We start from the raw sequence: 19,264 nt of genomic DNA, 5'->3' as shown, positions 1-19,264 counted from the left end.
GCTAGTGGCTATTGTATTGGACAGCACCAATACAGAGCATTTCCGTCATGACAGAAAGTTATCTTGGACAACGCTAGTTTCCTATGTGCCAGAATTAAGCGTATACACTAGGTTGTACATATGTTATCTTATTTATTCTCCAAAATAAACCTGAAGAAGGGTTTCATTTTCATTTTGCAGATAAGGAAACCAGCTTGGAAAAGTTAAGCACTTTGCTTCTTCTCACATAGTGGCCATTACTGTACCTGACAGGTGGTAGATGCTAAGTGAGTAAGTGAGAGACCCATGACTGTTCAACCATGAAGCCAAACACTTCCAACAATTACAAGATTCTGTTCCAGTATTAATGCAGTTTAAAATCAAACATTTGTCAATTCTCCCTTTTCCTTGCTATAATTTAATAATATATCTAAAATTACTCTTAAAAAGAGAAAGTATATTTCAAGGTTAAAAGGACATGGTAAGTAAAGCAGAAGCCTAACTCTAGAGGTGGGAATGGGGAGTGACTGACTGCAAACAGGCATGAGGTTGTCTTTGAGGTGATGGAAATGTTCTCACATTATATTATAGTGATGGTTGGACAGCTCTGCAAATTTACTAAAAACATTAAATTGTACCTTTAAAATGGGAGGAGCTGGTATGTAAATTATGCCTTAATAAAGCTGTTGAAAAAAATATGAATTCTAAAATGCTAGGGAAGCCAAAAATTTAATATTGAAAAGCTGCCAAAAACCTTAATTAGTGAGCCAAGGATTAATAGCTGGCATTTCCTTAATTTCCCTACGATGGAAAAGAAATGATGCTCTGTTGCAAATTAAACGCCAGGAAACTCTACAGGGGATGCATTATAATGCCCGGTTTACAGAGGAGGGAATTGAGACTCAGAGAATTAAAATAACTTGCTGAAGATCTACAGCTCTCAATAACTGGAGACAGTATCAAAACCCAACATGGCCTAGCCCCGAAGTGCATGGCCCGTCTCCTACTACATCACGACTCTCTCTCCTTGGGAATGAGAAGAAGCCCTTGTTTGACCTGAGATCACTTTCCTTTTCCCAGGAGATAAGAGTGAACTGGTTTTCCAGTGTTTCTACCAGCATTTTATGTTTTGTTCTCAAGAAGATTCACAGAAACTATGCAGCTGGAATCTGTTTTCAATACGGAAGATGAGGGAAAAAGAAGAATATGGCTTTTATTGTAATGGAAAGACATGTGTTTCTTTCTGTGCATGTTCACAAGAATGCATTCTTTTATGGCTCTTAAGATTAAACACACACACGTACACGCATAGGTTGCGTCGTGGCTGCCGTTGAATCTATTCCAACTCATAGCAACCGCATGTGACAGAATAGAACTGCCATGTAGGGTTTCTTGGCTGTAATCTTTATGGAAGCAAATCGCCAGGTCTTTCTCCTGCAGACCCTCTGTGTGGTTCTCAACTGCCAGCCTTTCAGTTAGCAGCTGAGTGCTTATCCGTTACACCACCAGGGTGTTTTCTCTCTTTCTCTCTAAATATATATTTTAACACACACACACACATATATGAAGAGACCTGCAGCCAATTATTTTTGTTTGTTTCCATTTTTTTCCTGTTTAGTTGATTCATCGGAGACTCCAGGATGTGACTTGGAATGGTGTCTGTTTAGGAACTTTTGCGGAACTGGCCTCTGTCATGCTTCTTGCGTATAGGTTAATGGCTTGGTTTTGGAGTACTCGCTAAGCGGAGAGACTTACTCCTCACCTACTGTATGAAATGGAATGCTGGAAAGTTAGAAGCCTTCGGGGCCGCAATTTCCAGCTTTGGCCAGGGATTATATCATTTATATCTTCCATTCTGTCCTGTTAGCATCTAGCATTATTTCCTTCTTGCTGTTTCACTGTTCCTGTTTATTAAATGTTTAACCAGACCTCTGGGTAATCCCTGTCCACCCCATTCCAGTCTTACCAAGCCCGCCCGTGCCTCCCCTTCCCAGGTCCTTCCTCCTCTGAAGCCCAGGCCATCTCCTCCCAACCTCACTGTGACTTGCTTGCTCTTCCCTCTGTGAATAACCTAGATCCTTTTCTTTTTTTCTTTTGGGACTGGTCTATACACTTTTTCAGGCAGCTAAATTAAAACAAGACAAAAATAAATAAAAACAAGAAACCATTCTGTGTCAGACAAACAGAACATGTCTATGGGCTAAATTTGGGCTCTCAGTGTAGTACCTCTGCTTTCCCCAGGACCTTTAGAGACACCAACAATGATTTTTGCATTCAAAGAAATGTAGATGACACTGAAAAAAACCCAGAGTCTGTGTTGTGATGATAAAACACCGTAATTATGAAAATGGATATCATAGTGCTTTATTTTTCCCTTTACCGATATTCTTAGAAACAGGGAAGTAAACAGAAGCTTCTGCTTCTACATAGTTGGCAACAGTAGAGCTTATTAAGTAATTTTGAAATTCTCACAGTCTTGTTCACATTTCAAAATGAAGTGCATTTGCAGGAGTCCTTGAGTCACTTCTTTGTGTGCTCAGAGATGATTGTATGCCAGGATTTGAAAAGTCGTTAAGGTAGTTTCAGGAAATTAGCCACCTCCTAGTGTCAACAGTGGATTGTGTATTTTAGCCGTTGGACTCACTGCTCCAGCAGGCAGCTTGCTTTCTCGTGAACTGTGGTCATTAGCCTTCGCCTGCACATGTTGTCAAAACAAGGCAACGGCCTCTTTCCTCATACACTGCATCATAATCACTTCATGGCCCAGGATACCTTCACAACAGCCCGTCCAACACCTTACCATGATCCACCACACGCATCACACTTCCAGCCGAGCATTCCCTAGGACTAAGTCAAAAACAGTTTCCACATATATTTTAGAAACATTCTTCCCTTTCTGTCTTACTCTGGATTTTAAACACATGCACGTGGACATCAGTTGTGTTCTGAGAGAACTCTCGGGTTTAAAGGAATTCAAGCTAGCTTTCTTTTTAAGAAAAAATGCATCTCCGAAACAGTCGCCCTGTACTTATCCATTCTGTGGGTCCGTGTTTTTCCTCAGTGGATTTGCACAGAGGACTTTGGTTCTAACTTGGTGAGTAAATGCATTTCCTCTCTAAAGGGCAGTCAAAAGGGCTAGATAAAGCACTTGAACACATTGAGTTATATTTACAGCATGTTTTGTAGGCAATAAATATCACAAGAAAAATGGATGCATTTCAAGATGGGCTATTTTCCATACGATGAGTGAGCTGAATAATGATGAGTATCTCCTAATTCTTTGTATCAATGTAGAAATGTCAGCATTAGGAAACAGGGGTGAGAGTGATGTTCATTGTAGGCCTATTATGTATGTGTCAGGTCATAGGATAGTATTTTAACATCAAACACAGCTTGCTGTAAGGTTTGAAACTGCCAGCTCTGAAGCTGGACACTCTGGTTTGAATTCCAGCTCTTCCACCGCTAGGAGAGTTTACTGAGGTGAGGTGTGCAAGCATCTAGCCCAGTGCTGGTGAGATAATGAAGGCTCAATAAATAGTAGCTGCTTATTATATTTTATTCCATTTAATCCTCACAGCAACCCTATGAAGTATGCAATGTCCCCATTTTACAGATGTGGAGACTGAGTTTTAGAGTGTCCCAGTAACTTGTATAATGTTTTTCAGGAGTATATTGCAGAGACAACCAGAGCTAAACTAAAAAAAACTAAACCCAGTGCTGTCGAGTCGATTCCGACTCAAGTGACCCTGTTGGACAGAGTAGAACTGCCCCATAGAGTTTCCAAGGAGCAACTGGTGGATTTGAACTGCCGACCCTTTGGTTAGCAGCCATAGCACTTAGCCACTACGCCACCAGGGTTTCCGAACCAGAGCTAAAACACATCAAAGACCACCCAGTTATAAAATCTATACTTCTAGGAATAATCCGCTCTGGGATTCTTCTGTGATGAGAACGACCACCCCAGCTAGAATGGTGACCTCAACAAAGACAAAGCTGCCCCTTATAGGCAGCAGATTCACAGATAATGTATAAATAAATGAACCCTACCATTTCTAAGTGTAGAAAAACTTTCAAAAGGCCAGTTTCAGCAGTCAACCATTTCATAGAGTTCTTTTTTGCACTGGATAGCAGGTTCTCCCCTATATGGGTAGAGCTACACTTTTCAAAACCTGTGCATGATTTATGAAACATTCCAAGTACAGTAGTCCTATCACTATCTCTGCTGTGTAAATGTCATCATCTATGCAAATATCAACTTCTGATGCCATCTTAAGTAAACTGCAAGGACGAAGTTCCTTTAGCAGCCAAGAGACAAACTTCCAGCTTTTAGAGGGTTTTATTTTTAACTAGCTGCTCTGGTTTTCATCTCTCCTTATGGCTAGAGTACCAAGTGATGTCAGGCACCCCCAGGCCCTCAGCCAAATCAGTCAGGTTGGACTTGAGCATCATTCAAATAGCCCTTCTAGGCGTGGGCTTCATCTGAGAACATCTTTGTTTTCATCCTCAAGGTTGTTTTTCTGCTCTGTGGCCAAGTTAATTGTGGGCCAGTAGGATAACGGGAGACCCTGGTGGCATAGCGGTTAAGAGCTACAGCTGTTAACCAAAAAGTTGGCAGATGGAATCTACCAGGTGCTCCTTGGAAACCTTATGGGGCAGTTCTACTTTGTCTTTTAGGGTTGCTGTGAGTCGGAATTGACTTGACACAACGGGTCTGGTCTGGTCTGGTCTGGTAGGATAATGATTGAACTTTAATAGTGGCTCTAGTCGTGTTGACCTTGAAACTGGGGAATTCGTTTTACTAATGCAGGATACTCTTTGCTGTGTTGAAATCGTAGACAAACAGATGACCTTTAATCTAATACACAGGTAGGATTTAGCTCTTGTAATAGACTGTCTCTTTTTTCTTTAGATCTATATGCGAAAGAGAGAATGCAATAAAATTTAAGTTCCACAAAATGAAGATGGGCTTAATATAAAGATAGCACAAAACCAGAAGAATTGAGGCTGAATATTGTATAATTTTCATTGCAGTTTACTTTCTAGCACTTAATCTAGTCAAAATATTTTCTTTCACAACATTGCTACCTTCAGATGCTTAACTATATTATGCCATCTAAATTTATATCTGCAATAAGGCGCAGAGTGTCGGCATCGAATTCCATGCAAATGAAAAGAACACATCCCAGGATACTGTTATGGATGTGACAACTTAGGAAGCTACACATCACCTCACTTAAACTGCTCTGTGTTTTCCTTTCCAGGGTTCAGCGGATTCCTACACAAGCAGGCCCTCTGACTCTGATGTCTCTTTGGAGGAGGACCGGGAAGCCATTCGGCAGGAAAGAGAGCAGCAAGCAGCCATCCAGCTTGAGAGAGCAAAGGTGACTTTCTTCCCTGTCTTTGGTTCAAAAGTGACATGTTGCTCAGCTGGTATCAGCTGCGCTTGCCCTGCCTCAGACTTCTCTGGAATAATCATTTTATGATCATCCAGATAAGGCACCAGACTGCAAGGCTCCCAGATCTATTCGCCCCTAGGAGTGGTTAGTAACGATCCTAGGGGTCCTTTTCCGAGGCACCGATCTTTTGTCGTCTTCTGTTTGGCTTGGTGGTGAATTACTGGTCATCTTCCAACTTAGCAATCGTGGTCGATATCAAAGTTGCCATGTGTTGGCAGAGAGGCTCCTAGGGTACCCCCTTGCCCTACTTTTTCTTGGCGTGTCATTCTCCATCACATCAGCCTTTATTACAGGCTGTGTGTTCCCTGTTGTTCTATGGATCTCCCTGTTGGTCTCTCCACTTTTCTCTTTTGGTTTCAATCCCCTAACTCAAGTTCAGTGTGAAGTTTTGGACTTTGAACAACTCTGCAAAGTGCAACAAAGATGAGCAATAAAAGCCATTGTCAAAATAGACCTTCAGATATTCCACAAGGAGAGACCCCATGGGAATCTCTGCCCAGGAGGCAGTAAGGAACGAATTAGCATATTTCAATGTTAGGACTGGAAGAGACACTAGAGATCTCTTATCCTACATCTTTCCAACTTTTTTTTTTTTTTTTTTTAAAGCAGAGCCATCATTTTTCAAGTGGAATTTTATGCACAACAGCAAAATATAAAACAGGGCTCATGGTAAGCTTTTCTTCCTTGCCATCCACAACAGACTCCTAAGGTATATTGACCTAGTCATCTGATTTTTAGAAGAAAAATTGAAGCTCAAATAAAGTGACTTGAATTCCTTCCCCTTCCTATTTTTACAGTAAATCATTAAAAGAGAAGTAAGAGTCGATGGGTGCAGGTAAATGAAGTGTCTTCATTCGCTTCAGCACCTTCTGTTTCTGTGCTTGGTTGGTGGAAGGGGGTTTTGCAAAAATGAGATTCTCAACGAGGGTCTTACTTCACTGCTGCTCCCAAGATGTGTTCCTAGGAACGATGAAGGAGCCAGAAACAAAGCAGCTGCAAACTGTAGGAAACATTACTTCTTCTTTGTGGGTAATTTTTGTTTTAAAGTTTTCTTTCAGTCTGTTTTGTGGCCACTATACTCACCCAGATGTCGGTAGCACCACCATTAGCTTTAGGCTTGTGATTTGCTGAGCACTTGTGAGGCTTCCCCAGCCTGAGAGGACTTTACTGGGCAGGAGTTTGTGTAAATCGTTTCAGAACCAGATTTTGTGAGCTAGAAAGACCATGTGTGAAGAGACTGCTGTTTTGGTTTGAGCCTAACTGGACTGGACTTTCTCTTCCCTGGCAGGATAAGGTATTCTTCTGAGTGGGCTCCCATGCATTTTCAGATTCAAGACTATTTAAAAAATACTTATTCTTTCCTCTCCCTCTCTTTTTTTTTTTTTTTAATGATCCAACACATATTTCCTGTATCCCAAAGAAAATCTTTTAAAATAACAAACAGAGCTTTTATGACTAGAAGACAAAGCAGAATGCTCCTCCTCTCTCCAAACTGCCCCCCCACCCTCCACTCCCCACCCCACCGGTACTTCAGGGCACGATTCTTTATTTGGGGTGTTGGAAAGTAATGCAGAAGAAGAAAAATGGTTAGGCTAATAGGACTGAATCATTTTCAGGGTCATCTCTGCAGATTTCTCAATATCGCCTGAAAATGTAAAACCCATTTGAGAGCCCTATTTGGAAAGTGAATTCTCTTACTGCCTGGCACTGTTATCTTACTTACATTTCAGTATGAAAACCCTCCTCTCTCTCCTTCCATTGCTACTTATTCCATGGTTTCGTCCCCAGTCCAAACCTGTAGCATTTGCTGTGAAGACGAACGTGAGCTACTGTGGTGCCCTGGACGAGGATGTGCCTGTCCCAAGCACAGCCATTTCCTTTGATGCCAAGGACTTTCTACACATTAAAGAGGTAAATGTAGGACACACTGCCTTCCTTAACCTGCCAAAAAGCTGAAGCCTGGAATCACCTCTGAGCCAAAGTAAATAGAAAGGAGACCTGATAAACTGCCAAAGTGATAACTCATTTAATTTACTTGGCCTTCCAGATCCATTTGTCCTCTCTGAGATATAGAAGCCTCAGATTGTTGTTTGCATTATCACAAACCTGCAACATTGGATAATGGCCAACCCTTAACATCATAGGATGTAAAGATTTAGGACAGTTGTATGGTCCTCTGGTTGCCTTTTAATCACCTTGAATGACTGCAGAGCCATTGATCTATGGACCCACCTTAAGGAAACATGAGTTTGGTGGCATGTCACGTAACCTAGAAGGGAGCATTTATAAGGGATCTTATAATTACAGACATCTGGGGTACAGTCCTGTGAACCTTAGCATTGGAACCAACACTAGAGAGTATAATTATTAAAGGAAAGTGTTAAAGCTGAGAAAAGGGCAAAGGACTCTGGGGAACAGAAGGTTTAAAGGGTTGAGCAATATAAGGAGGACTGGAGTTTCTGGCTCTCGAAAGGTAAAATAGTAACATCTAAAAAAAAAAAAAATTTTTTTTTTAACATCTAATACTTTATTTAACCTGGGTATATTGAAGTCCCACTTCATATCAGACATTGTGCTTGGCATTGGGGGATCAAAGGTAGATGATCATCTCTGCAGATTAGGTTGAATTCTAGTGGGAGAGACAGATAAGTACACAGTTTGAACACAGGACGAGAAGTTCCGCTACTGAAAAATTGAATGAGTGTTGTGGGAGCGCAAAGAAAGAGCTGAGAGATCTTCTAGCTGGGGAGGAGGTAGACCAGGGGTAGGAGAAGCTGTACTGAAGTAGTGAAGCCTGAGGGGTTCAATATGCAGAAAGGCAGGGGGGTGGCACATCTTGTGAGAAGAGGAACACTTCTTCACTGTAACATGAAGGAAAAAGATGAGCGCAGCATAGATAGCTCAGAGCATTGGGAATGAGAAGCTAAGGAAGCATCAGATAAGTTAGGAATACCAGGTGAATGGATTTGAGGAGAAGCACATTTTAAGGAACAATAAACAAGTTCAAAATAGTTATTAGGGAGAGTAGAAGAGCCAGCTTACTCTTATTGGTCCAGTTGTGTGATTTTTTTTCTTAATTGCAAATTTTTTTTTGTTTTTAATCTCATCTGCAAGGGATACATGGAAAGAAGGGTTCTTGGGACATCACAGGCAGCTTTCCAGTTATTTTTATGTAGGACAGTATTGAGGGAGGTATGCCTCTCTTTGATTAACAGTGTTTAATCACACGACAGACTAGTTATTACTGTAAATATTAACAAGAACCATGGAGTGAATTGTAATTGAGAACCAAATGCTTCTTTGGTCTGATGTATTGTGTCATTTTATTGGCCTGCCTGTAACATTGCCTTGGCCGTCAGAACCATGTTGGCTTCGAGGATGATTCATCAATTCACAAGATATGGTCCTAGCAACATCCTGCCAACTCCCTAAAGCATAAGCTTGTAGGCTGTTTTATGAGAAGTTAGTGATTAATTATATTTTAAATTATCAGAGGCTTGAGAAAATACCAGAGCAGAATTGGCAGCCACTAATTTTTTCTGAAGATTAATTTTTTTGTTTGTTTTTTTTAAATAGCCAAATTTTGTTTATGAGAAGCATGAAAGATTCCTTTTGGGAGAAACAAGCATTGGAAGAGATAATTAGGATGACCATGAAGAGAAATTCATAAAACAAAAATACTTAATGCTGAAAAGGGGATATAATTTTCCACATATTTTCAGCTATACCATATATCTGTGTGTGGCTAAATATAATATAGAGCAGGCCCAAGAGTTAGCACAGTTAGTCTGCAAGATACAGGTTATTCTGATTCTCCAGTCTCAGTGTCATACTGGATATGGTTCTACATTTGCAAAAACTGCTAACATTTTAAAGTGTCCATTTAAAATGCACTTTATCCTGCCACCTTCCCTTTCTTCCATAAGTGGTTTACATCAATCTGCCTTTTTGAATAGATTAATACATGATCTTTCTTTATAACTAATCTATCAGTGACTCTATTATTCTTTTCTCATCAATTGGAACTTGTTCTTTAAAGGGATTAAAGGCTTTCTCTAGTCCAGGGTTCCAAATTTTAGACTCTTCCTTTATACGAGGAGAGTTTCTGTGGTGTCCAAGAGCCATATTTGCCTAGAAGACAAGGATCCTTGGCCTGAAACATGTGCCCTTGCAACTGAACTATTAAGTTGATTCTGTCTCACCATCCCCATAAAAAATGGTCAAACCATATTCATTACTTACAAACACCCAGGTTCCAAGGAGACGCAGCATTTCAAGAAGTAAAAGAAGATCTTACATATTACACACACGCTCACTCATATGAAAGTCCCAACCTTGTATTTTATTGCTTTCCTCCATTCCGTTGACATTTGTCCTCTTGGTTGCTTTTTTATCTATGTGCTTGTTAATCAGTGACTTTCTCTTTAGTCTGTCAGTTTGATGTATGGTATTGAGCTAGTAATCCTTTGTGAATTAGAGCCACTTGCTTTCAGATCTTGAACTATCAGTTAAGAAAATATCTTAGAAAGAGAAAGCACTAATCATATTAAAAAAAAAAAGAAAAAAAAAATCAAAATGTGAGAAGGATTGGAATAACACTAAGGTGACCTTGCCCTAAAGCTGGCACATGCTCTTGGAACAGCAATGCAAATGAACACATTTCTATAATCCAGTTGTAGCCTTTCCTCTCATCTATCACCTAGAAGACCACCTATTAGGCACCATTTTAAGTACTTTCTCAGTAATGAAAAAGCTTAAACACAGAGAAGAGGTATAGCTAGACTTGTCACATAAGCCACATGATGAGTGAATTAAGCCCTTGCATTTGCATAGCGGCTCTCTCCCAAGTAGCTCAAAGGACTTTTATTCACATTGAGTCAGTCTCACTGTGCTTCCTCTGCTTCCTAGAACTAAGTTAAAACATTTGGAAAGTTGCATTAGCCATTTCAGGAAGCCCTTTAGGTCACTTAAAAAAAAAAAAAAGAACAGTTACCATGGAGTCAGTTCTGACTCGTGGTGACCCCGTGTGTCGGAGTAGACCTGTGCTCCACCCATAGGGTTGTCAATGACTGATTTTTTGCAAGTAGGTCACTAGACCTTTCTTCCGAGGTACCTCTGGGTGGACTTGATCCTCCAACCTTTCAGTTAGCATCTGAGCATGTTAACTGCACCAACCAGCAACCTGTTAAGGTCACTTTGGTACCGTTTAATAAATCGGTGTTTCAGGGGGTTAACTTAATTTCAGAAAATTACTAAAGCACTAGGAAGCTGTGACTTATGGTTTATTTTGTTCCCACAACAGTAAAATCTAAATTCCAGACCTATGCACCAAAGCTTTTAAAAGGGTCCTTTTGTTAATTCTGAAATAAACAGGCCTATCTATTATCCTGAAATAAAAGATGGGAGAAAACTAAGACCTAGATTGTTCAGGATTTTGTATTAGGTCAACTTACATTTCCTCAATGTACTCTCATTATTACATTTCTTGTGTGCCTTGTGCAATGTCAAGACCACTCAAGGGAGTCCTACCAGAGTCGCCAATTATATTGATTCAGTCCAGGGAAGCTGAGACAACCTACCTCTGACACCAAATGTGTGGTGAATAATAATTCCCACTCCACACACAGACTGTAGAAATTGCCTGTAGAAATCTCAGCTTCCCTTGCCTGGTCAATTTGGACTCCAGCAACCAGTATTGCCCTTTCTAGCTCATCTCCTCAAAAGGGCAAGTGCCAGCCCCTTTTCTCTCTCATTGCCATTCACATGGGGCTAGATCAGTGGGTACTGGCCCCTTCTCTATTGTTTAGGTCTGATAATCTGTTGGAACAAATCACAAACTCCAGTGAAAGGGCTCTCTTTAATCTAGCAGATAAAGAATCAAACACACGAGGGAAGTCTGGGATGGGTCTGGGCTCAGAGTTTCCATGTCCCCAGGGGATGTGCTTACCCTCCCAAGAGCAGATGCTTACTCTCACCACCCAAGAAGCTCCACCTAGGCTCTGTCTTCCAAGGCCTTTACCGGCCTCACTACTTGGCCAGTCATCATGCCTCCTGAAGCTTAGTCAGTGTTGGACCCCCAGGTGGTTCCTCTAGGTCTGGTCAGCCTCTACTCATTGGCATCAAGAACCAGGACCAAAGGCCAAATTGTTTACTGCAAAGGAGCTTCAAACTTTGCTCCTTGTGTAGAAGCTGTGTGCATAATAAAGGCCAAATCCCTAACTGTATCCTTTTTCTTTTGAGTTTGAGAGTGTGGGTTCAGAGCTACTCAGAAATTCTTGCTATGCTGGTGCAATGAAACCATTCATCCGTCCCTCCTTCACAATGTGTCAGTGTTGTATACACACAAATTCCACCATTTACCACTTGTTTTCTGATCTAAGCAAAATACACTGCATATAGTTGTTACTCTTTGAAAAACAAATTACATATGTAAAAAAAAAAAATTTTTTTTTTTTTATGTATGGGGCAGTTCTACTCTGTTCTATAGGGCTGCTATGAGTCGAAATTGACTTGACAGCAATGGGTTTGGGTATACACACACACACATACACACACACAAATAATCACAGAGAGAGTTATCTGGTCAACGCTAATAAAACCAAAAAGGAAATTTTGGGGATCATCACTGGAGAGTTTAAACAAGTGTTTAAATGATAGGACTGATACCTGTTTTCTAGAAATGATCTAGCTGAAACCTCCCCTTTGAAAGACAGATGGCTTAGGATAAATTGCTTTCTGCCGAAGGATATATCTAGAATTACATATCTAGAATTGCTGACCCATTCAATAAGGCCACATTGACAGAGTTTCACTCCACATTGGCTGAAGCCTTTGTGGTACTTGTTTCCTGAGTTTACATGTCATGGAACTTTATTTAGAATAGAATTATTGGAGTTACTGTTGGGATTCAGGCTATATGGAGATTATCTAAGAAATTCCACATGTAAATATGCAATATACTTAAACTTTGTAAGAGTAGGCTTCTCTTTCTTTAGGTAGTAATATGAACCTTAATTTGCAAACCTCTGTTTGAAATATTGTGACTCCTACCCAGTGAATATACAATAGAGAGTATCATGGAATTTTTACCTGAGAGGTTTTGGTAAATGACAGACTATGAATGTATTTCATCTGAGGCATGTCTATCTTGTCTTACAGAGTTTCAGTTACATCTATACATATTTGTCCTTATAAAATCTGTTCCTAAGGAGCTACTTAGGACTTCTTGACAAGGACCAAGGAACCCAGAGATTAGGACCTGACTTTAGCCCAGAGGTTGACATACTGCAGCTCACAGGCAAAATCTAGTCTACCACTTTTTTTTTGTAAAAAAACATTTTATTGAAACACAGCCACACTCATTTGTTTGTATATTATTTTGAGCTAGTTTTGTACTACAAAGGCAGATTTGAGTAGTTGCAATTGAAACCATATGACTCATATTTGCTATCTATGTCTTTATAGAGAAAGCTTGCAGACCCCTTCCTTAGTCTGTGAACCCCCCAGATAGGCCCTAAAATATATAATATAGTATAGTACCCCATGCGTCTGTTAGTTTGTCGTACTGTAGGGGCTTTTCTGTTGCTGTGATGCCGGAAGCTGTGCCACCGGGATTCAAATACCAGCAGGATATCCTATGGTGGACAGGTTTCAGCTGCGCTTCTAGACTAAGACAGACTAGGAAGAAGGCCCTGGTGGTTTACTTCTAAAAGAATTAGCCAGTGAAAACCTTGTGAATAGCAGGGGAACATTGTTTCATATAGTGCTGGAAGATGAGCCCCTCAGGTTGGGAGGCACTCAAAAGACGACTGGGGAAGAGCTGCCTCCTCAAAGTAGAGTCAACCTTAATGTGGTACAGCATTGTATAATATAAAACATAACATATAACATACCATGACATATATGGTGTTCAGATCTTCTAGTCTCCTGAAACTAATTAATGGAATGTGATGATAAGTGAATTACTATCGATAGCTGTTTTATTTCTGCATTCCAGAAATATAACAATGATTGGTGGATAGGAAGGCTGGTGAAAGAGGGCTGTGAGATTGGTTTCATCCCAAGTCCGCTTAGATTGGAGAACATTCGGATTCAGCAAGAACAAAAAAGAGGACGTTTTCACGGAGGGTAAGGTTTCTTCTTTTCTATAATCTCTTTTCCTCCCAAGGAAAATTAGGTGATATTTTCAAATTTACTTATCAGATTAGAAATGTATGCTTTCAAGCTAAAATGAACATGGAGTTTCTGAAATGGACACAAAAGCATTTTCAGATATTTCATTATCCCTACTTGCATGCTGAATCCTAACACCATTGGAATCAACAAGAATTCCACAACTGAGACTGTTTTCTGTGGCCTCAGTAAACCCTCCTTGGAATCCAGCTTTCCTTTCTGAGACTTATATAGAGCATCCTTTCCTGGAGCAGTAGTTGGAAGCCTGAGTTGACCAGACATGCTTCTCCTCTTGATTACCATTCAGAGACTCTCTATCCATTCACCACAGAATCTGATGGTGAATGCAGGTCTCTGTACTAGCATCACCTTCTCTATCCAGGGCTTTTTGCAGTGTCTACATTTCATGGTAATGGGGTGAAGACTCTGTCCAGTTGAGGATGAACCAGCCCCTAGTGAACTAATAAAGTAGCCACAGAGATCTCAACATGCAGATATTTAAAGGTCTCTGGAATACAGGCAATTCCCAGGTTATGAATGAGATCCTCTCTTAACTGTGTCTTTAAGTTGCGTTTGTAGGTAAGTCGGAACAGGTGCATATGGTTCTTATTTAACCTTACTTTAGTGCAAGAAAAGGCTCAGAGACTTTTCAGTGATTTAAAAGCTGCGCATAACGGCGAGTGAAGGTGATTGTGATGAAGAATTTGCTGCAAATAGGGGTTGGTTCAGTCAAGTAGGGGTTGGTTCAGTCATTTGAAAATAAGAGCAAATTTACATGACCTTAAAGGGCAAGTCTGAGTTGTCTGTAAGTCGGATGTTCATACAGACAGGTAGTCGGGGACTACCCGTACAAACAAGACTCGAGAGAAGAGAAATTAGAATCATACAGACCCTGCATATATTCTGTCACAATCTGCACTAAAGCAGTGAATTTGATGTGTTACACTTTTTGAAAGCCCTGAAATAAAAGCAGTTATTTCTCTCTACCCTTAATTTCCTTTTTCTTTTGGACCCTTTTCTGTTTCAAAAATTCTGTACTTTAGGGGCCCATTTACCTTTGTCATAAGGGGAAACTTTTCCAATATAGATGGTCACAAAAGTACAGTTAGCTCTACTCTTAATTATCAATCTTTTTGAGTGTTTTTTTTTTAACATGCCTATTTCTATACCATTATTGATATTGTTGAGTGCTATCAAGTTGATTCTGACTCATAGCGACCCCACGTGACAGAGTAGAGCTGCCCTATAGGATTTTCTTGGCTGTAATCTTTATGGAAGCAGATCCCCAGGTCTTTCTCCCACAGAGCTGTTAGGTAGATTCAAACCACCAACCTTTCAGTTAGTAGCCGAGCACTTAACTGTTGTGCCACCGGGGCTCCTTGCCTGTACCATTATTAATTATCAATCCCTCTTATTTCCTATTCTCTATGCTCTGTCTCCCTTGCCGGTTCTTGAACACATTGGGAGCATATGTTCCTCTTACTGGAACCCTTTCCCTCTCAAATCTATCAAATCTACCATGTCCACCAAATCACTCCATCGTCTGCTTCAGATCTTTGTTAAATATCACCCTATTTAAAAGTTTGCTCGCCATTCCCTGTGCTGTCTATCCTTTCCTGAGCTTGTTTTATCTGGTGTAGTCATTACTATCAGAAATACTGAGTATTTACCTATTTTTTTTGTTTGGTATTGATATCTCCCACTAGAGGTGACTCTGTAAGAAAGGGATTTTGTCTTTCTTTCCCATTGCTATATGCCTAGCTTCTAAAACAGTGGGGTTACTCAATAAATATTCACTGAGTAAAATAATAATTAAATTATTATTATTATTGCCAAAGTTGTTGTTTTACTGTTGTTCCTCAAAATTATTATAAAATTTGAACTAAAACCTCACTGTGGCAGACACATAATAAAACCAGAGCTCAGAGACGTCATCTTACTTTATCTTTATACCAATCCTGTGAGGTATAGGTTCTATGGATGGGGACTGAGGCTCAAAGACATTTTAACATGCCAAGGTTCCACCACTGGTAAGTGGCAAGGTCAGGGATAGAAATCAGATTTTTCTGACTGTGGGGACCGTACTCTTAAGCACTGAGAAGTGGGGGAGGGAGGGACCCTAGGTAAGTAGAAAGGTGAACTCCCAGAGGCTTCTGGGAGCTCCAGGAAAGCTTCCAAAGCACCAAAGAGACCAATACAGATGATCTTCCATTTTGGGATAAATTTTTTGTGACCAATTCCTTACTGTTGATTATTCATCCTGACCCCTATATAACTACTTTTAAGAAGTGGCTTCTCCAGGTCTTACTGTTTGTTTTGAGCTGTGTTTGATATCTGACTGGCATGTTGATGACTGAGGTTAACTAATAGACAGTTCACAAGTACATTTCTGTCAGTGTTTCTTGTGCCTCATTTCTGTATTTAATACTAGGAAACATACTTTTGCAAAATATTTCCAGGTCCCACTTAGTTCCCCACTTTCTCTGAGAAATGAGGTCAAAGAAAGCATTTGGACAGATTCTTGAAATTTTTCTCTATAGCAGGACTTGGTATGTTTTGAATTATGTAGTAGGTGTCTTAGGCTGGGTTCTCTAGAGAAACAAAACCAGTGAAGCATATATAGATAGATAGATAGGTAGATGGATAGATAGATACAGAGAGAGATTTATCTCAAGGAAATGGCTCACATGATTGTAGAGGCAGCAAGTACCAAATCCATGGGTTAGGCATCAGGCTGGAGGCTTCTCCTGACTCACATACCTGCAGGGGCTGACAAACCCAAGATGGGCAAGTAAGATGGCAGGCTACTGGCTCACAGGCTATGAAGGCCAAGAAATCCCAAGATCTTCAGGCAGTATGGCAGGTCACTGGCTCATGTCCCGAGAGCCTGAGGTCAGATGATGACAAGCTAGATGCAGAATCCAAAGCAACCAAGCGAACTTTGCCAGAATATCCATACATATATTGGATGCAGACCACACCCCCGAGGGGACTGCCCTTACAACCGGTTGATGAATCACATCAGATCACATCATGGAGGATGAATACATCATTCCATGACAGCCAAATTACATCATTTCATAGCTACCAAACTATGTCATTACATAATTGCCAAAACCATTGAGAATCATGGCCCTGCCAACTTGACACACAAGCTGAACCATCACTGTAGGGTTAAGGTCAAAGAAAATTTTGTACTCTCAAGTTCCCTGTTCAGGGAATCTGGGGAATGAGTTTAAGTTCCTTTTTCATATCCTAGGAAATCAAGTGGAAATTCTTCTTCAAGTCTTGGAGAAATGGTATCAGGGACGTTTAGAGCAACACCCACATCAACAGGTGAGAATTTTAGTTAAAACTGTTTTTAATGGGATGTATTCCTTTCCTAATTTTTTAGCATAAATGAAAATATTTTGCTAACTTAGAAACAATTTAAAGTCCTGCTTTAGAGATCCTCCTATTTAATGTTTTATTGCTCATTTGCTTTCTATTTTAATTTGATTTGATTTAAAAGGTACTAAAAGTTCAGATCGTTGTAACATAATTTTGAAAATATTATTTACCTCATGAGGCATTAACTTCCTGTTGTGTAAACCAATGTAAAACAAGCTCATTATTTCGCTCAAGATCCCAACAGACTTGAAGAGTGTAAGGGCAATTTAAAAAAAGAAAATAAAAGTTGTGGACTCATGAAAAAGCTCTGTTCTCGTCTCCGTGTGAACATTAAGGATATGTTGGTACAGTCTGGCCCGTGGAGATTGGGAGGGTTAAAGTGTCAGGTGAGGTATAGCCCAAGTGACCTCATTTTTACTTGGACAGCAGACAACTAAGCCCTAAAATTAATAGTAATGAGGGACAGTGACGGCACCATAAGGAAGCTGTTCTGTACTTGGAAATTATAGACATATTCAAGCAGGAATTTTTTTCTATCACATTCCCTGACTGCCACAGACTATAATTTCGTTCTGGCCCAGAGCTGGTGCTGGAGTAGGCCATCCAGAAGTACCAATTCGGAATGACAAGCCCAAGAATCCATCCTGGTGCCATGTCTGCAGAAAACTGAATTGGTTCTAGAACATTTCTGAGTATCTGGTACTTTGTTCACATGAATTGTTCCTAGTCTTCAGGGCTCCAAACCAAACTAGGCCTCTGAGTGGGTGCTAAGTAGACTAAACCTGTTTGGGTGAAGACAAGACCACCTTAATCAGATATTTAGTATATTTTGCCCAGTCTGCATTTTTTTGACATTTGGGTTATTACAGCTCTTTACTATAATAAGCAGGAAAGAACAGGAATAGTTGGCTATAAACTTATTTGAAATTTAAAAGCAACAGAGTAGGAAAAATGTGCCAATATTCTGGAAAATGGGGAAAAAATACATACATGTATAAAGGACTATAAAATTATTTAATGGTTCACCAAAATTATAAATCCAAAAATAACCAGTGAATGGGATGATAACCAGTTTTGCCCAGTTGTTATTCTAAGTTTCTTTTTACCAAATGCACTTGTCCAGATTGTTCTGCGATACATTATATGCTGTGTCTAGTATGCCGATGACCCATAGCTAATGACTGACTGCAAACTTCTAATGTTGTAGTGAGTACTTGTCCACTATCCCAACAAGAAGTCAGAATATAAGAGCATGCACGCAGGGTGGAAGCTGTCTCCTTTTCCGTATGCCTTCAAAATTGACATATAAAGAATTAAATAATACGAGTGAGTGATAGAGAAATGACTTGGAGAATAACAGGGACCAATTGGTACATCCTTCCATCTTTTAAGATCATGTACTACCATTTACTGAGATTATGTATTTTGATATGGCTTTCATTGTTGTCTTTTAGCAAAACAGAAGCAAAAAGTGGTAAGTTGTGTTTCATTTTTAAATCTACTGTTTAGGTGCCTGTATATACATGCCTGCAACGCTCACTTGTGACTCAAATGGCTATAAAATAAGGGATAAGCCTCCTCAGTGGGGAATTGCAGAAATCATTTACTGTTTGACCTGAGAATTATGAGTGTTGTGGCTATTGAGGAGGTGCTTATCCTCGCCTTGTCATGCATGTCAAACCATCTTTTTCAGACGGAGCACATTCCTCCTTACGATGTTGTGCCATCAATGCGTCCAGTGGTGTTAGTGGGGCCGTCACTGAAGGGTTATGAGGTACAGATATCAGTGTGTTACTCTTCAGTTCTTGATCAAGAAGTCAGGGGACAGTCATGTGGCACCTGCTCCTGCAGGGTCTGTTTACATATTGGTGCCAAATTTCAGGATATGGAGGTGGGTGGTACAGTGAAGGGCTTATGTGGCCCCTTTGCTCTTTCTTCCCTCTCTTGCACGCTTTTCATCTCTTATGCATTACATTGTGTAGAAATATCTCCCTCAAAACATGTACAATGGATAGTCTGGTCAAAGATTTGCTCTGCATTAAATTTTTAAAAAAGGGCTGTGTCTGTCTCAACTGTTCCCAATATCACCAGGAATAATAGAGAATGAACAGCACAAAGAAACATTGTCAACAATGTGCCAGCAAACCTAAATCCTCACCAAAAAAAAAAAACCAAACCCATTGCTGCCAAGTCGATTCCAACTCATAGCTACACTATAGGACAGAGTAGAACTGCCCTGCAGGGTTTCCAAAGAGCAGCTGGTGAAT

General features: G+C 40.2%; 1 protein-coding gene across 5 annotated transcripts in view; it reads left to right on the top strand.

Annotated features, from left to right (window-relative positions):
• Positions 1 to 19,264, top strand: part of CACNB4 (calcium voltage-gated channel auxiliary subunit beta 4) — a 274,105-nt gene that overhangs the window by 222,843 nt on the left and 31,998 nt on the right. For 4 of the 5 annotated variants that reach the window (XM_049887253.1, XM_049887254.1, XM_049887255.1 and 1 more), the window contains 6 exons: positions 5,241 to 5,360; positions 7,224 to 7,346; positions 13,432 to 13,562; positions 16,867 to 16,943; positions 18,452 to 18,471; positions 18,691 to 18,771. In XM_049887253.1, the coding sequence (XP_049743210.1) occupies positions 5,241 to 5,360; positions 7,224 to 7,346; positions 13,432 to 13,562; positions 16,867 to 16,943; positions 18,452 to 18,471; positions 18,691 to 18,771 (552 nt within the window). Of the gene's footprint in view, positions 1 to 5,240; positions 5,361 to 7,223; positions 7,347 to 13,431; positions 13,563 to 16,866; positions 16,944 to 18,451; positions 18,472 to 18,690; positions 18,772 to 19,264 lie in introns of those variants that run through there. The other variant, XM_049887257.1, reaches the window with a different exon arrangement.

This window comes from Elephas maximus, chromosome 6 (genome assembly GCF_024166365.1).
Source record: "Elephas maximus indicus isolate mEleMax1 chromosome 6, mEleMax1 primary haplotype, whole genome shotgun sequence".
Lineage (NCBI taxonomy): Eukaryota > Metazoa > Chordata > Mammalia > Proboscidea > Elephantidae > Elephas > Elephas maximus.
This window is presented reverse-complemented; position numbering and strand designations above follow the sequence as displayed.